Raw genomic sequence first — 18613 nt, forward strand, 5'->3', positions numbered from 1 at the left:
TCTATCCCAGATGGTGGCGAGCAAGCTCAAGTTTTGTTGAGATCCAAGTTGCTAGATGATTGCGCCAACTACTAAGCAGAATGATCCCTTCATTAAAGGAAGTGGAATTAATTTAAGACTTTGGAGATATCCTATATTAGATGTAGGGATCGGAACAATGCAGATTTAGGGAGGGTTTTGTAAATTGTAAACTCGCACAACATATAATCTCTAATATAGAAAAATAGCATTGCACAAATATCAAAGTTTCAGTTGATTCATTGAAACATGTAGAGAATACATAAGTAAGTAATGTTCCTTCACATAGTTGTTCATGCTTGGGGTGGAGCGCAAACAGGTGGGACTTGATGGCCAGTAAACGCTGGCTTGACGTTTAAACATGTTGAATTTCCGGGTCCTAGTGGTCCATTATAAACCAAGTTGATTTCTCCAATCTCCACATTCTCACAAGGCACGGCCGGGCTGCATGAAAGTATTACACATTGTTGTGTTGCCGAAGTGCCCTTAATGTTATCAAATTTGACTCCACTCACCTTAACACGTGATGGTTGCTGCAAAGAAGAAAAAAATGAAAGAAATATATCATTAAATTCACTAAATCTTTATGGTTTACTAAACTTCCCTTATATATGTATATACTAAGTAGGAAAAATTATGTACCGTGTCACAGATTGCATGTGGACAGTAGTTTTGGTCTAAGGCAATTGGATTGGAGACATTGTTCATAACTATACCAATAAAAGAGATATCGGAGGCACTTCCAGGCTTAGAGTTGGGCCATGTTTTAATCCTTACACCATTATCTGTGTTTGTCAAAGTGCAGTCGCTTACATGCACTCCAGCCACAGGTTCTTCGTTGTCATATTTACCCAAACTGCCAATGCTAATGCCATGCCCTGGTCCACATATTACCTTGCTGACGGTTAAATCTTTAGTACCATCTCCAACTGAGACACAATCATCACCTGTTCCAATTGTTGTATCCAAAATTTTCACTCCGGTTGATCTTCCAATGTGGATGCCATCGGTGTTAAGACTGTTCGCCGGTGCCGTGACGGTAATATGTTGGAAAGTCACATTGTTTCCACCCAATAGAAAGAGGTTAAACATCTTGCTATTCAACGAGGTTATGTCATGGATGAAACCATTAGTGATAAAGTTGAATCTTACATTCTGTTAATTGTACCAAAGCAAAAGTTTAATAGATTTTGATGGCATGTCATTAATAACATTAATAATAACCAATATACAACTTGGATTAATTGTACTTAATTCATCGGAAAAAAATTCACTGTCGGTAGTATCCGGCAGGTGTCAAAATGCATGCTACAGTCGTTCACAGTCCAAGCCTTTTGTCCTTGGCCACCAAAGGTTCCACCTCCAAACACTGGGAGGCCGGTGATGGTTTCAAAAACAACCCAGGCATCGGATTTAATGGCAGCTGGATCGGGTGGAGCCTGTACCACACCTTCAATCCGAAAGTTTATTTCTCCTTTGCAGGGTCCTAGAAACTTCACCTCATTCAACGTATATGTCCCTTTTGGAATAATAACTTGAGCCGTCCCTGTTGCTGCGCATGCATCTTTCCAAGCGTTCAATAGAGCCTGATTGTGTTTGTGTTTATACATACAAAACAAAACTTATAATGAATTTGACATTCTATATATTGAGTAGATATCATTAAAGTCTGTCAAACTCTAAGCTGAGTGATGTCTGCACCGGCTGCTCCACCATACTTTGTCACATCAAAGTCTTGGGCCTCTACAACATACAATGAAAAGAATAATAGAAATATGAATTGAAGACTCAATTTCGTACCTATTTGCTATTCTTGCCATATACTTTCTTCTTCTTCTTCTTCTTATGACCAACTCCCAATTACTGCCATAATTTATATGTTAATATATATTTATATTAGAAGGTGTTCATCGTCTTCCACTTTCTCAAAGTTATAAAGGCCGGAAGCCTTGCAAACCCAACCACATGTCAAAAGATTTCACTAAATATAGATCCAGATCTACAACTCATTTGTTTCCCCTTTCATTGTCCTTGTTCTTCCCCTATTAAGGAGAGACCCCTATTTACGAGCACCTGACTCTACATGTTAGAATAGGCATTTTCCCCTCCTTTCGCCTACCCTCTCTCGTTCTCTGTCCCCTTCCACCCCAGCTAGGTTCTACCTCTCTCTCTCTCTCACACACACATAAACTTTGTCTACAGCTTTCATATATTAAGTATATAATAAGATCAATGTTTTTAAAAACAATCTGAAACGGGAACCACTTTGGCCACTGGTTTCCATGTCAGTTGTTGGACCATCCAGTTTGAATGGATGACACATTCTATTTTGAAGTAAAAAAATTGAAAAAGACCCCTAGGTTATTGAAATATTGGACATCATTTTTTCTTGACAATAGTGTACAATGTTTCTTTTACCCCTTCTTTTTTCAAGTTTTCAAAGCGTGAAAACCGTGGTTGTCCTGCCAATGCTTTGATCTTTTAAAGCTTATACACAATACAAATCTATGTATCTCCACCAAACAACAATTAACAATCCCTCTCTATTTTAACACAAGTTAAAACAAAAGATAAGCACACTTCATTTCTATACTATATATAAAAGTGTGAATGTTGTGTGAAACTCTTTTTGGACTAAAATTAGCCTCTATTTCTTTGTTTGAGAAAGAGTAGATAAGTCATTTATTATAGTTTTAATGCCACCTCTAATTGTAAGGGTTCAAAATGTAACTTCAATTGTTACCTTCCACCACATTTAATCCCCTCTTATAAAGTTTTATAGTTAAGGTATTAAATCCCATTTTCTCTTATTAAATCTTATATTAAGTTATTTTTCACTAATAAATTCACTAATTAGATTTATGCCAATATTTTTAACAATATAAGCTCATATATTTTAAAACCGGCTCAAAAACAAAACCATTCTTTATCCAAGTGGTGGCTATGCTATTCAACCATCCAAATGAAATTGATCAACCTATGAAATCATATTTTGGTAATAATTTATTTAAATAGAAATAGATATTAAAATTTATAGAAATGTAGAAAACATTAGACACATTTATGATATTTTTATTAATCAAATTAGAATAAGATTTTCTAATTTGATTTTCTTCAGTGGTGATTTGGTGTATCTTAGATTTTAATATAAGCTTGGTATTTAATCTCTCATCTCTAGCATCAATTTTTTTTTTTTTTATTTCTTCATGGTTGGGGTTGCATTTTTGTTGTTGTTACAACTTAAAAGGAATCATAAAAACGAGAAAACTCAAAATAAAAATAGAAAAACTGAAAAGCCTAACTAATTTTGAGTAGCATATATAATTTAATGAGATTATGAGATATGAAAGTTTTTTTCAATTATTTTATTTTTTAAATTCTATTTTAAAATAAATAAATAAATAAATAATTCCAATTGGTTTGAAAGAAACATGAAAGCCATTAATTGTGTTGAACATTTTAATGGTTAAACCATTTGGGTTAACAGTTCTCTAACCATTTCAATGGCTCTTTTGTAAAATAGAGGTTTAGGGCAAAAGCGAACTGATGACTCGATCGGTTCCCAAGCCAAAATGGTTCGACCATTCCATATAGTCCAGTTTTTAATGCAGTGGCTAAAATACACATTTTGGAACTTATCCCTTAATATTTAGTATTTTATACTTATTTAGTGCCTAAATGGACTCATTATTCTTATATTTTGATTTAGGACATGAAAGGAGGCATTAAGTGAAAAACAAGGCTAATCGGGTAATTCTGGACAATTTCGGCACCGCATCATAATTTGGGCATAACTCTCTCATCCGGACTCCGATTGAGATGATTTAAGATGCGTTGGAAAGATAAGAAAAATGTATACAACTTTCATGTTTTGAGTTTTGATAGATACATAATGCATTGAGAAAATAGATGTTTTGCGGTTTATCACAAAGGTGGTGGTGTACCGCGTTGGTCAACCATGGGTTTATCGTGGTTTTGCTTAATGTTTTGTGGATTCAATTCAAAGGTGGTGGTGTACCGCAAGTGAATCGCGATGTGGGGTTGATTGCAAGCTGCTTATAAATGCTTCTGTGGTGTTACTCTTAGTGTCTGAGTGTTCCTTGAGGGTCTAAGTGAGTTGTACATACCTACAATAACTTAATAAGTTCATTAATTAATTAAGTTAATAATTTAATAAAATTAATATAAAACTATAAATAAAACTAAAAGTCTATTAGTTATAAAATTGTTTTCTATCAATTCAAAAAATAAAAAAAAAATTAATAGGAATATAAAAAATAGTAAATAATTAATACCACAAATCCTAAAAGCAGCCCATACTTAAGTAAAGAGACAATTTATAAAAGCCAAATGTGATAACCTTCTAGCCGAATATGTATATATATATATATATATACATATTTAATATCATATCATATTATGTATATAGATATTATAAAATGATACATATAATACATATTATATAAATTTTATTCTATATTTTAGGGTAAAATACTCAAAAAGACCACTAGGTTATTGAATTATTGGACATCATTATTTCTTGACAAAAGGGTACAATTTTTATTTTGCCCCTCTTTTTTTCAAGTTTTCAAAGCATGGAAACCGTGGTTGTCTTGCCAATGCTATGATCTTTTTATGCTAGGAGGGGTAAGGCTTGGGTGTAGGTGGTCTCTTTGAAAGAGAGAGAGGAGCCTATGAGTAGGGGATGAGATCTCCGGATTAAGGATGTAAAAATGAGGGAATTGGAAAGAGAGAGAACTCAGGGGTGCTGGGTGACAAAATGCTAAGGATTGGATGCCTTTCAATACGAGGACCTTTATTTATAGGGGGGATCTCGAGAACCTAAAAGGTAGGGGATAAGGGCGTTTGACAACATATCGGGAAAGGAAATATTTGATTCGTTGTCAATTATTGGGTGCGCTATTGGGGTTTCCCACGTGTCTCATGAGGATCTTCTCGATGATTGGCTTTCTTTATCCTTAAGGTCCCTCATTACTCACGTCTGCTACTCTCTTTTTGTGCATCATAACTAATCTCGTGTGGCATCGGTAAAGTCATCGTTTGATAGGTGAAGCCTAGCTAGCTCCCTGTGAAGGCTCATAACGTATTTACCTGTCATGGGTTCTACATGTCTCTGGGCATACACGGGCCTAGATTCGTTTTGACCTGGGTCACAGGCGAGTTTGATGGCTGTGAGTTCATCGCACACCTTAGCGGGCGTAGCTTCGTCACATGTTCAGGTAGGCTTAGGGCTCTCGGAAAGGTTTGACTATGGTTTCTTTGGGTTCTAATGCTGACTTGACTCAGTGAATCGTGGGTTTATCATGATTATTGCGATACGTATTGCGATTTCATCACAAGGATGCTAGTGTGTAATGCATTCATTGCAGCATGGGGGTTGGTTGTGAGTTGCTCAAATGCACTTTTGTTGTGTTAATCTTGATGCTTGGTGCTTTTTTAGGGTCTGAGTGAGCGCTACGTACCTACATTAGCCTCCCTGCTTACCGGTAAGTGGGAACGTATCAGTAAGCACCTTGTTCTTTCGTAACGCAAGTTGTGCAACGTTGGGTCTGGGAATTTTCCTGTTATGTAGCTTTGCATTTGCAATGGTGCCCTGGTAACCTCGGGCATAGATAAGCCCTTACAACCCCAGGCACAAACAAAGCCCTGGTAATCCCAAGCACAGACAAGCCCTATCAGCCCTAGGCAAACAAGAAGCTTTGGTAACCCCAAGCACAAACAAAGCCCTAGTAGTCCCCGGCATAAACAAGCCCTGGAAAACCTAGGCATAGACGAAGCCCTGATAACCTCAGGCACAGACAGGCCCTGGTAACCCCAGGCAAAGACACGCATCCATGAAACCATTGGGGGTACCCGCTGAACTCAACAAACTTCTTGACTAACTTCATTAGTGGCAGCACTGCATGTGCAAGACCGGGGATGAATCTCCTTAGGTATGAGACTTTTCCTAGGAATGTTTTTAGCTGGGACTCATTGACCAGTGGCGGGAGGTCTAGGATGGCTTTGACTTTGCTTTCATTTGGATGTATCCCTATCTGATCTATCCGGTAGCCTAAAAATTAACCTGACTACACCCTGAATACACATTTTAGTGGATTTAACCTCAACTTAAATTCTCTGCACCGAGCGAAGACTTTTCTCAAGATTGTAGAATGATCCTCTTTCTTCCGTGCTTTGATGACTATGTCATCCACATAACATTCAATTTATTTATGCATCATATCATGGAAGATGCTAGTCATGGCTCTCTGGTATGTTGCCCCTGTATTCTTCAGTCCGAAGAGTATCATCTTGTAGTAAAAGTTTCCTATCAATGTCCTGAAGGCTATGTGGGTTGCATTTGCGGGATCCATGAAGATCTGGTTGTACCCTCTGTAAGCATCTAGGAAGGAGAAGAGTTTGTGTCCTGTGGTGGAGTCTATCAATACTTCCACGTTGGGTAAAGGGAATTCATCCTTCGTGCAAGCCTTGTTTAGGTCCCTAAAGTTGACACAACACCTTAGATGTTTGTTATTTTTCTTTACCGGAACTACGTTGGCTAGCCATTGAGGGTGCGCTATAGGTTTGATGAAACTCACTCTCAAAAGCCTTTATATTTCCTCTTTGATCTTCAGAGTTACCTTTGGCTTGAAAGTCCTTTGTGATTGCTTTACTGGCCAGAATTTAGGGTCTATACATAGGGAGTATCTGATGAGATCCAAATCTAAACCTAGCATCTAGTCGTATAACTAAGCGAATACATCTTGAAGTTCTGTGAGAGAATGCGGGTTAGGTCGGTTTTAGGTTCTAAGGTTTTTTTTTTTTTTTTGCGATAAGGTTACTTCCTTACCTACTAGGAGTGCGATGAGTTTTCCTTTGTCTTCGGCCGCCAACTTGACGGATATGAATAGAGGCAATTTGTCTGTCCCGTTGGTTGCTAAGTTGATTTCTTCTAGTGGCTCCTCTATTGTGTCAATGGAATACATCATGCACCTAGGAGGTGCTCTGACTTCATCGCAATATTCCAAGACATCATCTCTGTTAGATAGTATATGCCTTAAGCTCCAATCAGATTGATGTACTTTTGACATTTATTGTAAATGAATAATAGTACATAATTGATTCGTGTTATTATAGTGTGTTTCTGTGTAATACCCTTAAACTGGACACTTATGAGACTCGTGTTAGTTTAGAATCTTCACAGTCGTTGGATAGACATGGGGAGGTTTATCCTGCCAAGGCTGACACAAATGTGCTACCAATTCGGTTGGGGTGGCTTGTCTTAGCTGCCAAGGTGAGACCTGAAGAACATGTAGTGTGGGTTTGTTTGAAACTTTAAACAGGACCATTTTCCAGTTATGCCCTGGACCTTATAGTGGAGGGAGATGTCCTCTCTTGTCGGGCAGTGTTTGATCATTATGGGTTAAGAGGTAAGTGTAAGACCCTTTAAGGCTTTTACCCAATGGGATAATCTCACTTAAGTCCATAGTCCTTGGGCCTTCATAAGGTGGATGGACCTTGGAGATAGATAAGAAAAACTGGAAAGTTACATCTAACCCCTAGACTCGATTATGGTAATGCACTAGGTGTTGGATTGGTCTGTCTTTGATATGCCAATCAGTGAGATCCTTAGCAGGGGTCAAAACCTGGGTATGTTGGGGCAATCTGAGAATTCACCTAAGTGGGTGATCATAGTGATAGAATCTACCCATTTGTCGGACAAAGTGAATGATCGGGGAATGCACTCTCTCTGATGGAAACCTAAACTACCGACAATTGATTTCAAACTTGTTGTTGAGATTTGTTTGGAAAAATATATTTATATATTATGGTTTCACAAAATATTTACAAAATGTTTTAATTCCCAGGATCCATGTGAGTAGAGAGTGCAACATTGCACCTTATAGCCGAGAGAGAGGTCCTCTTTTGTCGGGTAGTGTTTGATCATTATGGGTTAAGAGGTTAAGTGTAAGACCATTTAGGGATTTTACCTAGTGGGCTGATCTCACTTAAGTCCATAGTCCTTGGGCCTTCATAAGGTGGCTGGACCCAAGGAGTGTAAATGTTGGGCCTACTAAGAGCCCATACTGATGGGCTCAAGGGTTCACTATCTTCAACAGTGAATTCAGCCAAGCCTTGTAATAGAGGCTAGGCTGAACCCAAATGGCTTTTGTAGATATCAATGTTAGGGTCCCATGCCATACAAAAAGAGCCAAGCTAGTAAAAAAATTAAAGGGGAAGTAAGTTTGATAACTTAATGGGCCTAAAGCTCAATTTGAACTGGGTTAATTAGATTAATTAAATTAGGGTGAATTTGAGTTTAGATATGCTTTTGGATTAGCAAGAGGATAAAATAAGTTTTATCCACTTAAGAGTTTAGATCCAAATAAAGATTTAGATCAAAGAACCCTTTCCAGATAGGATTAGGAAGTTGATTCAAAGAGGTTATAAATAGAGGGAGAAATCATTTTGTTAAACACTTTTGCTAAATCCATATCTTCTCTCTATTCTTACCGCCCCACCCAATTTGATCTCCACATTCTTTGACAGATCAAGAATAGTTCTTGATTTTGATTCTTGCTTGAAGAATTATATCTAAAGTTGTGCTCACATTCCTTCCGTGATCCTTGCTGAAGGATTACAATTCTTGTTGAAGAATTACTTTACTGATCTTGCCTCATCCAAAGTTGTGTCATCTTCAGTGGAGGTGGGATTTGGTGACCTCTTTGGGTGTGAACACCTAAGTTGGGAACTACTTGCTTGGATTCCGTATAAGGTATAACCCTTCCTTAATCTTGGTTTTAGATCCAATCTGGTTTGTTTCAAGAAAGAACCTTGAAAAATGTAGTTTTTCTAAATCAGGGAATAGGACTCCCTGAAGAGAAATAAATTTTTTGAAATTTCGCCCAGCCACCCTACATGATTCGGCCACCCTTATGATGGATCTCCCTGATGAGAGTAGAACTTATCATATTTTTGTTCCCAAATATTCTGTCTTTCATACTGAATTAATACTTAATTGGACTCATATTTGTTGTATTTCGGTTCAGGCCATGAAAGAAGGCATCATAAGCAAAGAAAGGCAAATCGGATGATTTCTCACAATTTCGGCATCATTAAGTAATTTGGGCCTAACTTGCGTACCTGAACTCTGATTGGGCTGATTCAAGACCCACTGGAAAGATAAGAGAAAAATCCACAACTTTTATGTTTTTGGATTTCATAGATTCGGCCTGAATCGAAGTCAAATCTGGGCCTGAAGTTAGGGAAAATTTGTAGGAAGGCCCAATCCGTAGCTGAAGCCCAACTTGCAGAAAAGTCTGGCAGCAGCCCAATTCACAGAGGAGGTCTAATACGAATCCAAGAACAAAAAACAGAGAAGAGTCCTTCCAGATCTAAATTCTTGATATAGTCTTAGAAAGATAAAGGGATTGAGTTCACTAGATAAAGAGATAAAAGTAGAATTAGACTAGGACTTTCTATTCTTGCAAGATAAACTTCAAGAGGAAGTAGGAGACCACCCCCTCCTCCTTAAGCTATATAAAGGGGGGGGGGGGACCAGCTTTAGGCATCACTCAATCTCTGAATTGAATCAAGAAGCAAAGGAGCAATCAATCAAGAAAGGAGAAAACAAATCAAGAAACTTGGGGAAGGGGATCAAGAATTCAATAAACCTCAAGAAGAAGGTGGCGGCAAGAAGAGGAGATCTCAGCACCATGGGCAAATTAATGAGTTCTTTCTTTCCCTTTGTTTGCTTTAATTCTTTATCATGAACTGATTTGTTTTTAGCTAATGCTGTGGAAAGCCTAACCCTGTTAATGAATATATTTTTATCTTTATGATTTATCCAAGATTGTGATTTCCATATAGTCTATGAATTATTGTGCTTAATGCAATTAAGAGCTTGGCCACCTCTTAATTGATTTGGGGTATGTGAATGAATCGAGAGAAAAATTCACATAATCGACTGAATAGTTCATAGTATGAATTAAATGGTATATAGAGATATCTATACATGATTCATCTGAATTTAATGTTTTCCTTGGATTTAATGCACTTCCATCTTGAGAGCTCTACTCGAGAAAATCGAAGGGTTACCTGATGGGCGTAGCTTTAGTATATCTCGAGAGAGAATATTAAATAAAATTGGAAAGACCTCAGCTTATGGGAATGACAAGTAATCTTGGTTAATCGAATCCATTAATATTCATTGCATTGTTTAGGTGGACCAAAAGCCCTAGCGATTTCATCCATTGCAGATTCGGTTAGTGATCACCCTTGCTTATATTTTCTTTTTCAAGTTTTTATTTTCAATAGTTCTTGCTCAAATCTGAATTTCGATTGTCCACATAATTAGGTAAAATTGTAGTTCTAATACTTATTTTGTTAAATCCCCGTAGGAACGATATTTTTATACTACTTGATAACTAGTACACTTGCTAGGGTTATATTTATAACTATCAAGTTTTTGGTGCCGTTGTCGGGGACATAATCCTAAAATAATATTAGAACTTGTTAACCTTGATTAATTTGGACTTTTTATTTCTATTTTTATTATTTTTTTATTATTCTCTTATTATTTTATTTTACTTGTTCGAATTCTTGCTGGTTCAGATTTACTAGTGCATGACACGCACTAGAAGAGAGGGACTAGCTGAATTTGATCAAAAAATTGAGAAGACCCTTCACTTGTTGCAAAGGGCCAACAAAGGTAAAGCGAGAGAAGATGTTGTTATTGACGAACCAACAATAGAGATTGAAGGAGAGATGGCAGAAGGAAATCACACCCACTTGGACTATGCTTGTCCAAACATTGATGGGGCAACTTCTAGCATTTGCAAGCCCACCATTCATGCCAACAATTTTGAAATCAAGCCTGAAATAATTCAGATGATCCAGACAAGTATTCAGTTTAGTGGGTTACCAAGTGATGACCCTAATGCACACATTGTTAACTTCTTAGAAATATGTGATACATTTAAACATAACAGAGTTAATGATGATACTATTAGGCTTAGATTATTTCCTTTTTCATTGTGTGATAGAGCTAAAGATTGGCTTAACTCACTCCCTACAGGAAGTATCACCACTTGGAATGATCTAACCCAAAAATATTTGGCCAAATATTTCCCACCCTCTAAAACAGTAAAGCCAATTAATGATATTACTATTTTTGCTCAATTTGAGAGGGAATCCTTGTATGAAGCATGAGAATGATTCAAGGAAATGCTTAGGAAGTGTCCTCACCATGAGATACCAACTTGGCATCAAATTAAGACTTTTTATAATGGTATTACCCCCTCTAATCGATCTATTATTGATGCAGTTGCAAGTGGCACAATCATGAGAAAAACACCGGAAGAAGCTTATGACCTAGTAGAGGAGATGGTGTCGAACAGCTACTAGTGGAGCAATGACCGAACCAATCAAAGGGGAGTACACCACATCGATTCCCTTGTAGCCTTGTCTGCGCAAATTGCTAATCTAAATAAGAAGCTTGATACTTTTAATATTTCAGCCATTGATGCATCATCTAGCATCTCATGCAATTTATGTGGACAAATAGGACATACTAATTCTGATAGTCAATTAAATAGTCATTTTATTTCCTATGAGAATGCTAATTTTATCTCTCATGCTGGCAAGCCGAATTTCAATCCCTACTCAAATACATACAAGCCAGGATGGAGGAATCATCCAAACTTTTCATGGAGCAACAATAAGCAAAAGGCACCCATGGGATTCCAACCACAGCCGCCCCCACAAGAAAAAAAAAATAATCTGGAGGAGATGATTTCTAAGTTCATCAATATTGCTAAAGCAAAATTCCAAAGCCATGAAGCATCAATTAGAAACTTAGAAGTTCAAGTGGGGTAGATTGTAAATCTGTTGTCAGAAAGAAAAGAGGGAGGGCTACCCAGCAACACGGAGAATAATCCTAGAGAGCAAGTAAATGCCATAACCTTAAGAAGTGGGAAGATAGTTGGCGAATTCCAAAAAGATGATAAGAAAGCTAATGTGGCCGATTTGCAAAAGGAGGATGAGGGAACTACACCTAAACTGAATTTAGATGCAATTAAACTCTCTATCCCCTACCCTGGAAGAATTCTGAAGGCTAACTTAGATAGACAATTTGAGAATTTTTTTGAAGTTTTAAAAAATACATATTAACCTCCCCCTTCTTGATGTATTGTCACAGATGCCGAAATATGCCAAATTCCTGAAGGAGGTGATATCAAAAAAAAAAGGAAATGGGAGGACGGTGAGATGGTGAAGTTAAACGAAGAGTGCTCAGCCATTCTTCAAAAGAAATTGCCCCAAAAGCTTAAGGATCCAAAGAGTTTTTCTATACCTTGCAAATAGGGAATACTGAATTTGAAAAAGCTTTATGTGATTTAGGTGCCAGTATAAATTTAATGTCTCATTCTATTTTTGAAAAATGACTGCATGAACTAATATCTACAACTATTATCCTACAATTAGCATATCGAAGCATTAAATATCCTAGGGGAATAGTAGAAGATGTTTTAGTCAAAGTGGGTAATTTCATCATTCCTACTGATTTCATTGTGTTGGATATGGAGGAAGATAAGACAATGCCGTTGATTCTAGGGGGACCCTTTCTTGCTATGGGTAATGCTTTAATTGATGTGAAAGAATGTCTATTTACTCTTAGAATCAATGGTGAAGAAGTGGTGTTTAATGTATTTAAAACCATGAAATGTCCCAACATAATTGAGCATGAAATATATGCAATTGATTGCATTGATGTTTGGGCAGTTGAAGTAGATAAATCCAAATCAGAAGACACACTGAAAGTTGCACTTAACAATAGTCCTAATCAATTGCAACAAGCAGAGCAGAAGTTTGTATTGAAATCAGAACTACGAAATTTGACTTCTGAGCTACTCTTTTGAAATTGCAACTCATAATGCATCTTTTATTAGTTTACCTCCATCTCACACAAAACTCCATCCATCTATTGTGCAGGCTCTTATTCCAGGTTTAAACCCACCCATGAAGGATGAGAGGGGTAAACATCGGAAATTAAAAACCAAGTGGAGCGGACCCTTTGAAGTGGCTAGGGTATTCCCTCATGGAGCAATTGAACTGCATAATGATGATGGGAGTACATTCAAGGTAAATGGACAACGGTTGAAGCATTATATTGAAGGAGAGCAACCCATCCACCATGGGTCCATTCTCTCCTTGAAACCGCCATGAAAGAAAGTTGAAAGTCAAGCTCATGACTTAAAAAGAGCGCTTGTGGGAGATAACCCATTAAGTTTAGTTATTTGTTTTGTTCAGTTTTTTTTTTCTCTCTCTTATGAGTGTCTTTTTTTCCATATCTCACATCTGCAGGATCTCAATGAGGCATTCAGGAAAGTCCTCTTAAATCTTTCTCTCCTTGTTCTTGTTATGCATATTTCATACATTGAGGACAATGTATATCTTAAGTGTGGGGGAGGATTAAGGGGTTGATAATTTTTTTCCGAACTCTAGCATGCTTCGATTATCACTCGCAAACCTTTCCTTTTAAAATTTCTGCTCCTTAGAGACTTGTTTCTGAATGATTGCAAACCACCTTGAATCATGTGCTTAGGTGGGATGGACAAGAAAGGATGCAATAAAATCTAGCTGAAATTTTTGGCTATGGAAGGTACCTTAGTAGTGGGAATGATCAACGGGCAAGATGCAATACAGATTTGACCCTTGTGAGCATTTGGTTTTTGATAAACAAACATTGTTTGATTATTCTAGAACTTGTCTTATTAGACATGTTGAGACCATGATAATGAATTCATGGATTGGAACATGATTTATTCAAAAAAAAATTCTTCTATTTCCTGAATAAGTGTGAGATGGAGCATAAAATGCACTCACACTAAAAGCAATAAAAAAAAAAGAAAAGAGGGTGAGATGGAGCATAAGATGCACTCATTCCTAGATCCCAAACCCTAATTCACCTTTTGATGCATTGAACTCATGATAAGTGGTGGAGATGTGATACATAAGCAAGCTTATGGTAATAACATTCCTGATTTTGTCTTGAAAAATCGTGAGAGGTATTTTTGAATCTTGTTGCAAGTGATTGTGAAAACAAAGAGGGCTTACTCTAGTCCTAAATTATTCATGCAAAGAGATGCTTGTTTCCCTTGATTGTCGATTTCACTTAGGGACATGAGGATTGGCGATTTAATATTATTCTTTGACAAGCTAAAGAGGAAAAGAAGTGGACAAATGGAAGGACCATTAATACTGGATCAAGGCATGCGGGAGAACAAATACCCTGTTGAGAAAACTCCAAAACAATCTTTTAGTTAGTTGGTTCCTGGTTTAGTTTTGTTTTGAGTTTTGTCTTGCCCGAGAACAGGCACTCCCTTCCCTTCAGTGGTACCAGAGCCAGGTTCAAGTCTTGAACCAAATTTAGACTAGATCTAAACCTATGCAAATGGGTAGAAACTATTCTACCTGATTTGCACAAGTTTGTAGTTTTTTCTAAGAAATCGGTTCTCATTTTTGGGCATGTGATGAAATTTAATTCTTTATTTATCTGGAATAATTTTAGAATTGTTCTATTATTGTTTCTTGGATTCTTGGGCTGTTTGTGTGATGGAAATTGAAATCTTGATTAGCGCCAAGATCTATGCACCCTACTGATTTTATGGAGTTTGGTGTGTGCGCATGCTACACATTATTTTTATTGTTTTATACATGGTTTTGATGATGATTTTCATGATTTTTACCCTAATTAAGAAATATTTCAAGAAACCAAGAGCTTGGGATAGCTTAGGGTGAAGATAGCATGAAGACATGCTGATAGGGCGAATAAGGAAGCATTTTGGCCCATCTAGAAAATAGACCCAGCTAAGAATCAAAAGGAGAGCACTTCAGCCCATAAAGAAGCAAAGCCCAATTCAAAACCCTATGGGAGACACCAAGGAGAGAGCCCATCCAAAACCCTCTAAGGGAAGCATTTCAGCCCACCAAAGAGGGAGGCCCAACTGCATCCCAATTCGCAGCCCTAGGGAGACCCCAAAAAGGCAGCTGCCTTTAGAGAAGAAAAAGAAGGCTGAAGGGGAGAGTATAAAAGAAAAGAAAAAGAAGAAATTAGGGTTTGAACCCCTGAAAGCAAATTGAAGAAGAGAAGTTCTAGAGAAGGAAGGAGGTTGCTAAATGTGAATTGAAGAAGAATCACATCAAGGAGATCGAAGATTGGTGCAAGAATCATAGGTTGTCTTCTTCTTTGGTTTTGCGCATTTGGTAACCTAGATTCAGCTAGGGTTTAATAGATTTTTGTCATTGAATCTTTCTTTCTTGCTAATATTCGAACTATGTTGGGTGTTGATTCAAATCTACAATTAATTCCTTTATGTTATTCGATTGATTAGATTCATTCTTGGGATTTCTTGATTAGGGTTTCCAATTGATAGAACAATCTTGGCCGAATTGTTCTTATTTCTTGGATTGCTTGAATTGCTTGAGAAAGAGTGTAGGTAATCAAATCAACTGATCAAGAAAACGGATCTAATGCATCTTAGAGGTAAAATGCATGGTTCATTTGGTATTCATTCATACCTGAATTGATGCCCTTCGAATTCTTTGTTCTTAACGCATCTATGGAGATTAAATTCTTGATAGATATATAGAAATTGTCACCCATAGATAGGGTGGACTGTGCCTGAGAGAGGCTGTTCGCCAACCCATGATTGAATTCCACTTCAAATGAATAGCTTAATGGTTTAATTGTTGAACCGATTCTGCTAGTGTTCACATACAACTTTTCTTCTCATTCCATGAAGGTGGTTTGATCCGAAATTGTTTATGGTAGCTTGATAATTAGGAATTAGGGTTTTTATTTGTTTAAAATTTTGGTTTATCAGATAACAAAAGGCTGATTCAGTACTAATAGTTGTTGGATCAATCCTCGTGGGAACGATACTATACTCATCGTTGTATTACTTGATCGGCGAATGCACTTGCTAGTGTAATCTATATGCATCACTATTCAATTTGGTCTGTAAATAATTTTTTTTATATTTTTTAGATAGAATGTATAGGATTTATTTTGATGTAATTAATAGAAAATTCATTTTTTCTATTTTTTTAATTGGAAGAAGTGTTGGTTTTCGCGGAGGAGAATAAGAAGTTTTGTAGATACAAGACCTACGATCTACGATTTGCAGAAATCGTTTTTGCTATCTATGATTAATCCTTTTGCAGGTTTGTATGTTGTCCAAGATCATCACACTTACAGCCCTTTGATTATGTTTTCTTGCTGATCTTGATTGTCTTTTTCAGCTGTAATTAATTTCAGATCACTTTCTTGAATTGGACACCAAGCCCTAGGCTGAATTTGACCTAGTTTGGTCCAAACTGGTTAGACCGAACCCATGGTTTGATGAGGTTAGTTCTCTTACCCAAATTCGGTTATGGGCCAAGGGTTTGATGGCCCATTACAAGATGTAATTTGGCCCACCCTTGTAAAACCCAATTTTGACAAGTTAAAGCAGAATCAACACACTTTCAGCATTACAACTATATGGGTTGAATTGCCTTTTGCAGTTTATCCCATATACCTTGATAATATTATGGGCCTTAATGGGTTGATGATGTGTTAACTTTAATTAATTAGGATTTTATAGTTTATGTGGTTGATTGGATCAATTTTCATGCATGTGGATGTATGTGATATGTGATGTGCTACGCACATGGGCTATAAGCACTTGGCCCATGTCCATCATTAGTGGCTCTCTACACACACCATGGCTGAATGAACATCATTGCCATGGTTCCCTAAAGATCATTGGATGATCTCCCTTTTCAATGGGCTCTAGATCAACTTCCTCCTCAAGAGGAACCATGTGGAACCCTAGCCATTTTGGGCCCATTTGAATTTGACTTTAAGAAAGTCAGTGGGAGCCACTTTGGTTTGACCTAAATCAGATCTAGGGTCGTAACAACTTGTTCCCTCCAACTATATAAGTCCATGTGGTAGGGAGATTCATATGATGAACTCTCTAAAGGCCTTTTATCATTAGCATGAAGATGGGTTCATCAGTAATGAGGAGATGCACCATAAAATTGGGCTATCCATTTGCTAGTAAGTCTGTTTGATTGCTTCATAAGATGATAGGGGTGTCATAGACCGATGTGGGATGGGCATATCCTAAAATGGAAGACTCTCTCATGATACCTTAGCGTTCACGAATATGACAAGTTGACACTTACTAGGCAGAAAGGTTTAACCTAAAATGGCAATGAACTTTATTTGACAGAGGCCAAAGGGAAAGCTCATAAGATGAGTGGATATGATACTTCACAGAAAGTAGTGGGGTTATATAGCTGAAACAATTGGCTCTATGCACCATATGTGATTTCTCACATTTCCAGAGGCATAACCATGTCTCCGTCACTGAGATGGGAGGAAAATATTAGAGATGAAGAAATGGAAATGGAACATAGATTAAAAGCATTTTTTATGTAAATAACATGAATCAATTTAGGTTCTAGACTAATAATTTGCATTGCCTTTTATCGGAAATGGCAAACGGATAATTCGCCAAATTGTTGGACGATAACAAGCTTAAGGGCCCAAATTATGCTGACTGAGAAATTGGACAAGGTTGCTAAAAATCCTACTCAGGAACGTCCGGATGATAGGGCTTTTGAAGCCCGTAAGAAGGAATATCAAGAATGGGAGGAGATGAACTCTCTTGCCCGGGCTTATATCATATCCTCCTTAGACAATCTGCTACAAAGACAATTCGATAAGATCGAAGTGTCCAAGGATATTATGGATAGTCTAAAGACCATGTATGAAGAGCAGAATCGTTCTAATCGATAAAAGGTCCTAAAACTGTTTATGACCACACAAATGACTGAGAACCAACAGGTTCATGACCATTGTCTAAAGATGATGGGCTATATCAATGAACTGGAGGCTCTCGGTTCTAGGATAGATGATAACACTAAAATTGATGCAGTTCTAAACTCTTTACCTCCCTCCTTTAATCAATTTATCTTGAACTATAACATGAATAAGTTAAGGTTAGCCTTCAGGAAGTCAGTAATATATTGCAGAGGGCTGAAGAACTAATTAAGAAGGATAAGACAATTGCCATGCTTGTTAAAGGTGGCAAATCGAGCAAGAAAAAGCAGAAGGCAAATAAGAAGCCTTAGAAAAAGGTTAGCAAACCTAGAAAGCAAAAGAAGGACAAGACATCAGATACCTGTCATTTCTGCAAGCAGACCAGCCACTGGAAGAGAAATTGTCCTCAATATCTAGAAACCAAGAAGCAAGGTAATTTTGAATCATTTTTCATAGAAACCAATTTGTTGGTTATTTCTGCATCCTGGTGTATTGACTTTGGGCTTCTACTCATGCATGTAATACATTGCAGGGGTTCAAAACAAGCAGAAGGCTGAGTGACGAAGAAATAACACTTTACTTGGGGACTTCTGCAATGGTTGCAACTATAGTTATAGGAACTATAGATTTGTATTTCAGAGAAGGAATCATTACTCTTAAAAATTATCTTTATGTACCTAATTTGAGAAGAAATTTGATTTTGAGTTATAAGGTATTGACTAT

At 37.2% G+C, this 18613-nt stretch overlaps 1 protein-coding gene and 1 non-coding gene across 2 annotated transcripts; both read right to left on the reverse strand.

Annotated features, from left to right (window-relative positions):
- Positions 1–204: 204 nt before the first annotated feature.
- Positions 205–1870, reverse strand: LOC148863932 (exopolygalacturonase-like). Its single transcript, XM_088980073.1, has 3 exons — positions 1293–1870; positions 661–1173; positions 205–551 (listed from the first exon to the last, which is right to left on the reverse strand). Exons 1-3 carry the CDS (start codon positions 1626–1628, stop codon positions 312–314), a joined length of 1089 nt encoding a protein of 362 aa, XP_088836199.1. The 5' UTR covers positions 1629–1870; the 3' UTR covers positions 205–311.
- Positions 1871–11167: 9297 nt separating this feature from the next.
- LOC148863933 (small nucleolar RNA R71) lies at positions 11168–11273 on the reverse strand. Its single transcript, XR_016112079.1, has one exon. It is a non-coding gene; the product is annotated as a small nucleolar RNA R71 (small nucleolar RNA).
- Between the last annotated feature and the right edge of the window lie 7340 nt (positions 11274–18613).

The sequence above is a fragment of the Nelumbo lutea genome, chromosome 3 (assembly GCF_056320005.1).
Source record: "Nelumbo lutea isolate HS-2025 chromosome 3, American lotus-T2T, whole genome shotgun sequence".
Classification (NCBI taxonomy): domain Eukaryota; kingdom Viridiplantae; phylum Streptophyta; class Magnoliopsida; order Proteales; family Nelumbonaceae; genus Nelumbo; species Nelumbo lutea.

Excerpts from the sequence above, each read along its gene's own strand:
- LOC148863932 (XM_088980073.1), bottom strand. The coding sequence starts at position 1,628 with ATGTATAAACACAAACACAATCAGGCTCTATTGAACGCTTGGAAAGAT. Across the intron at positions 1,174-1,292 it reads CCTGCCGGATACTACCGACA|AATGTAAGATTCAACTTTAT; the intron begins GTGAATTTTTTT and ends TACAATTAACAG. Across the intron at positions 552-660 it reads CACATGCAATCTGTGACACG|CAACCATCACGTGTTAAGGT; the intron begins GTACATAATTTT and ends TCTTCTTTGCAG.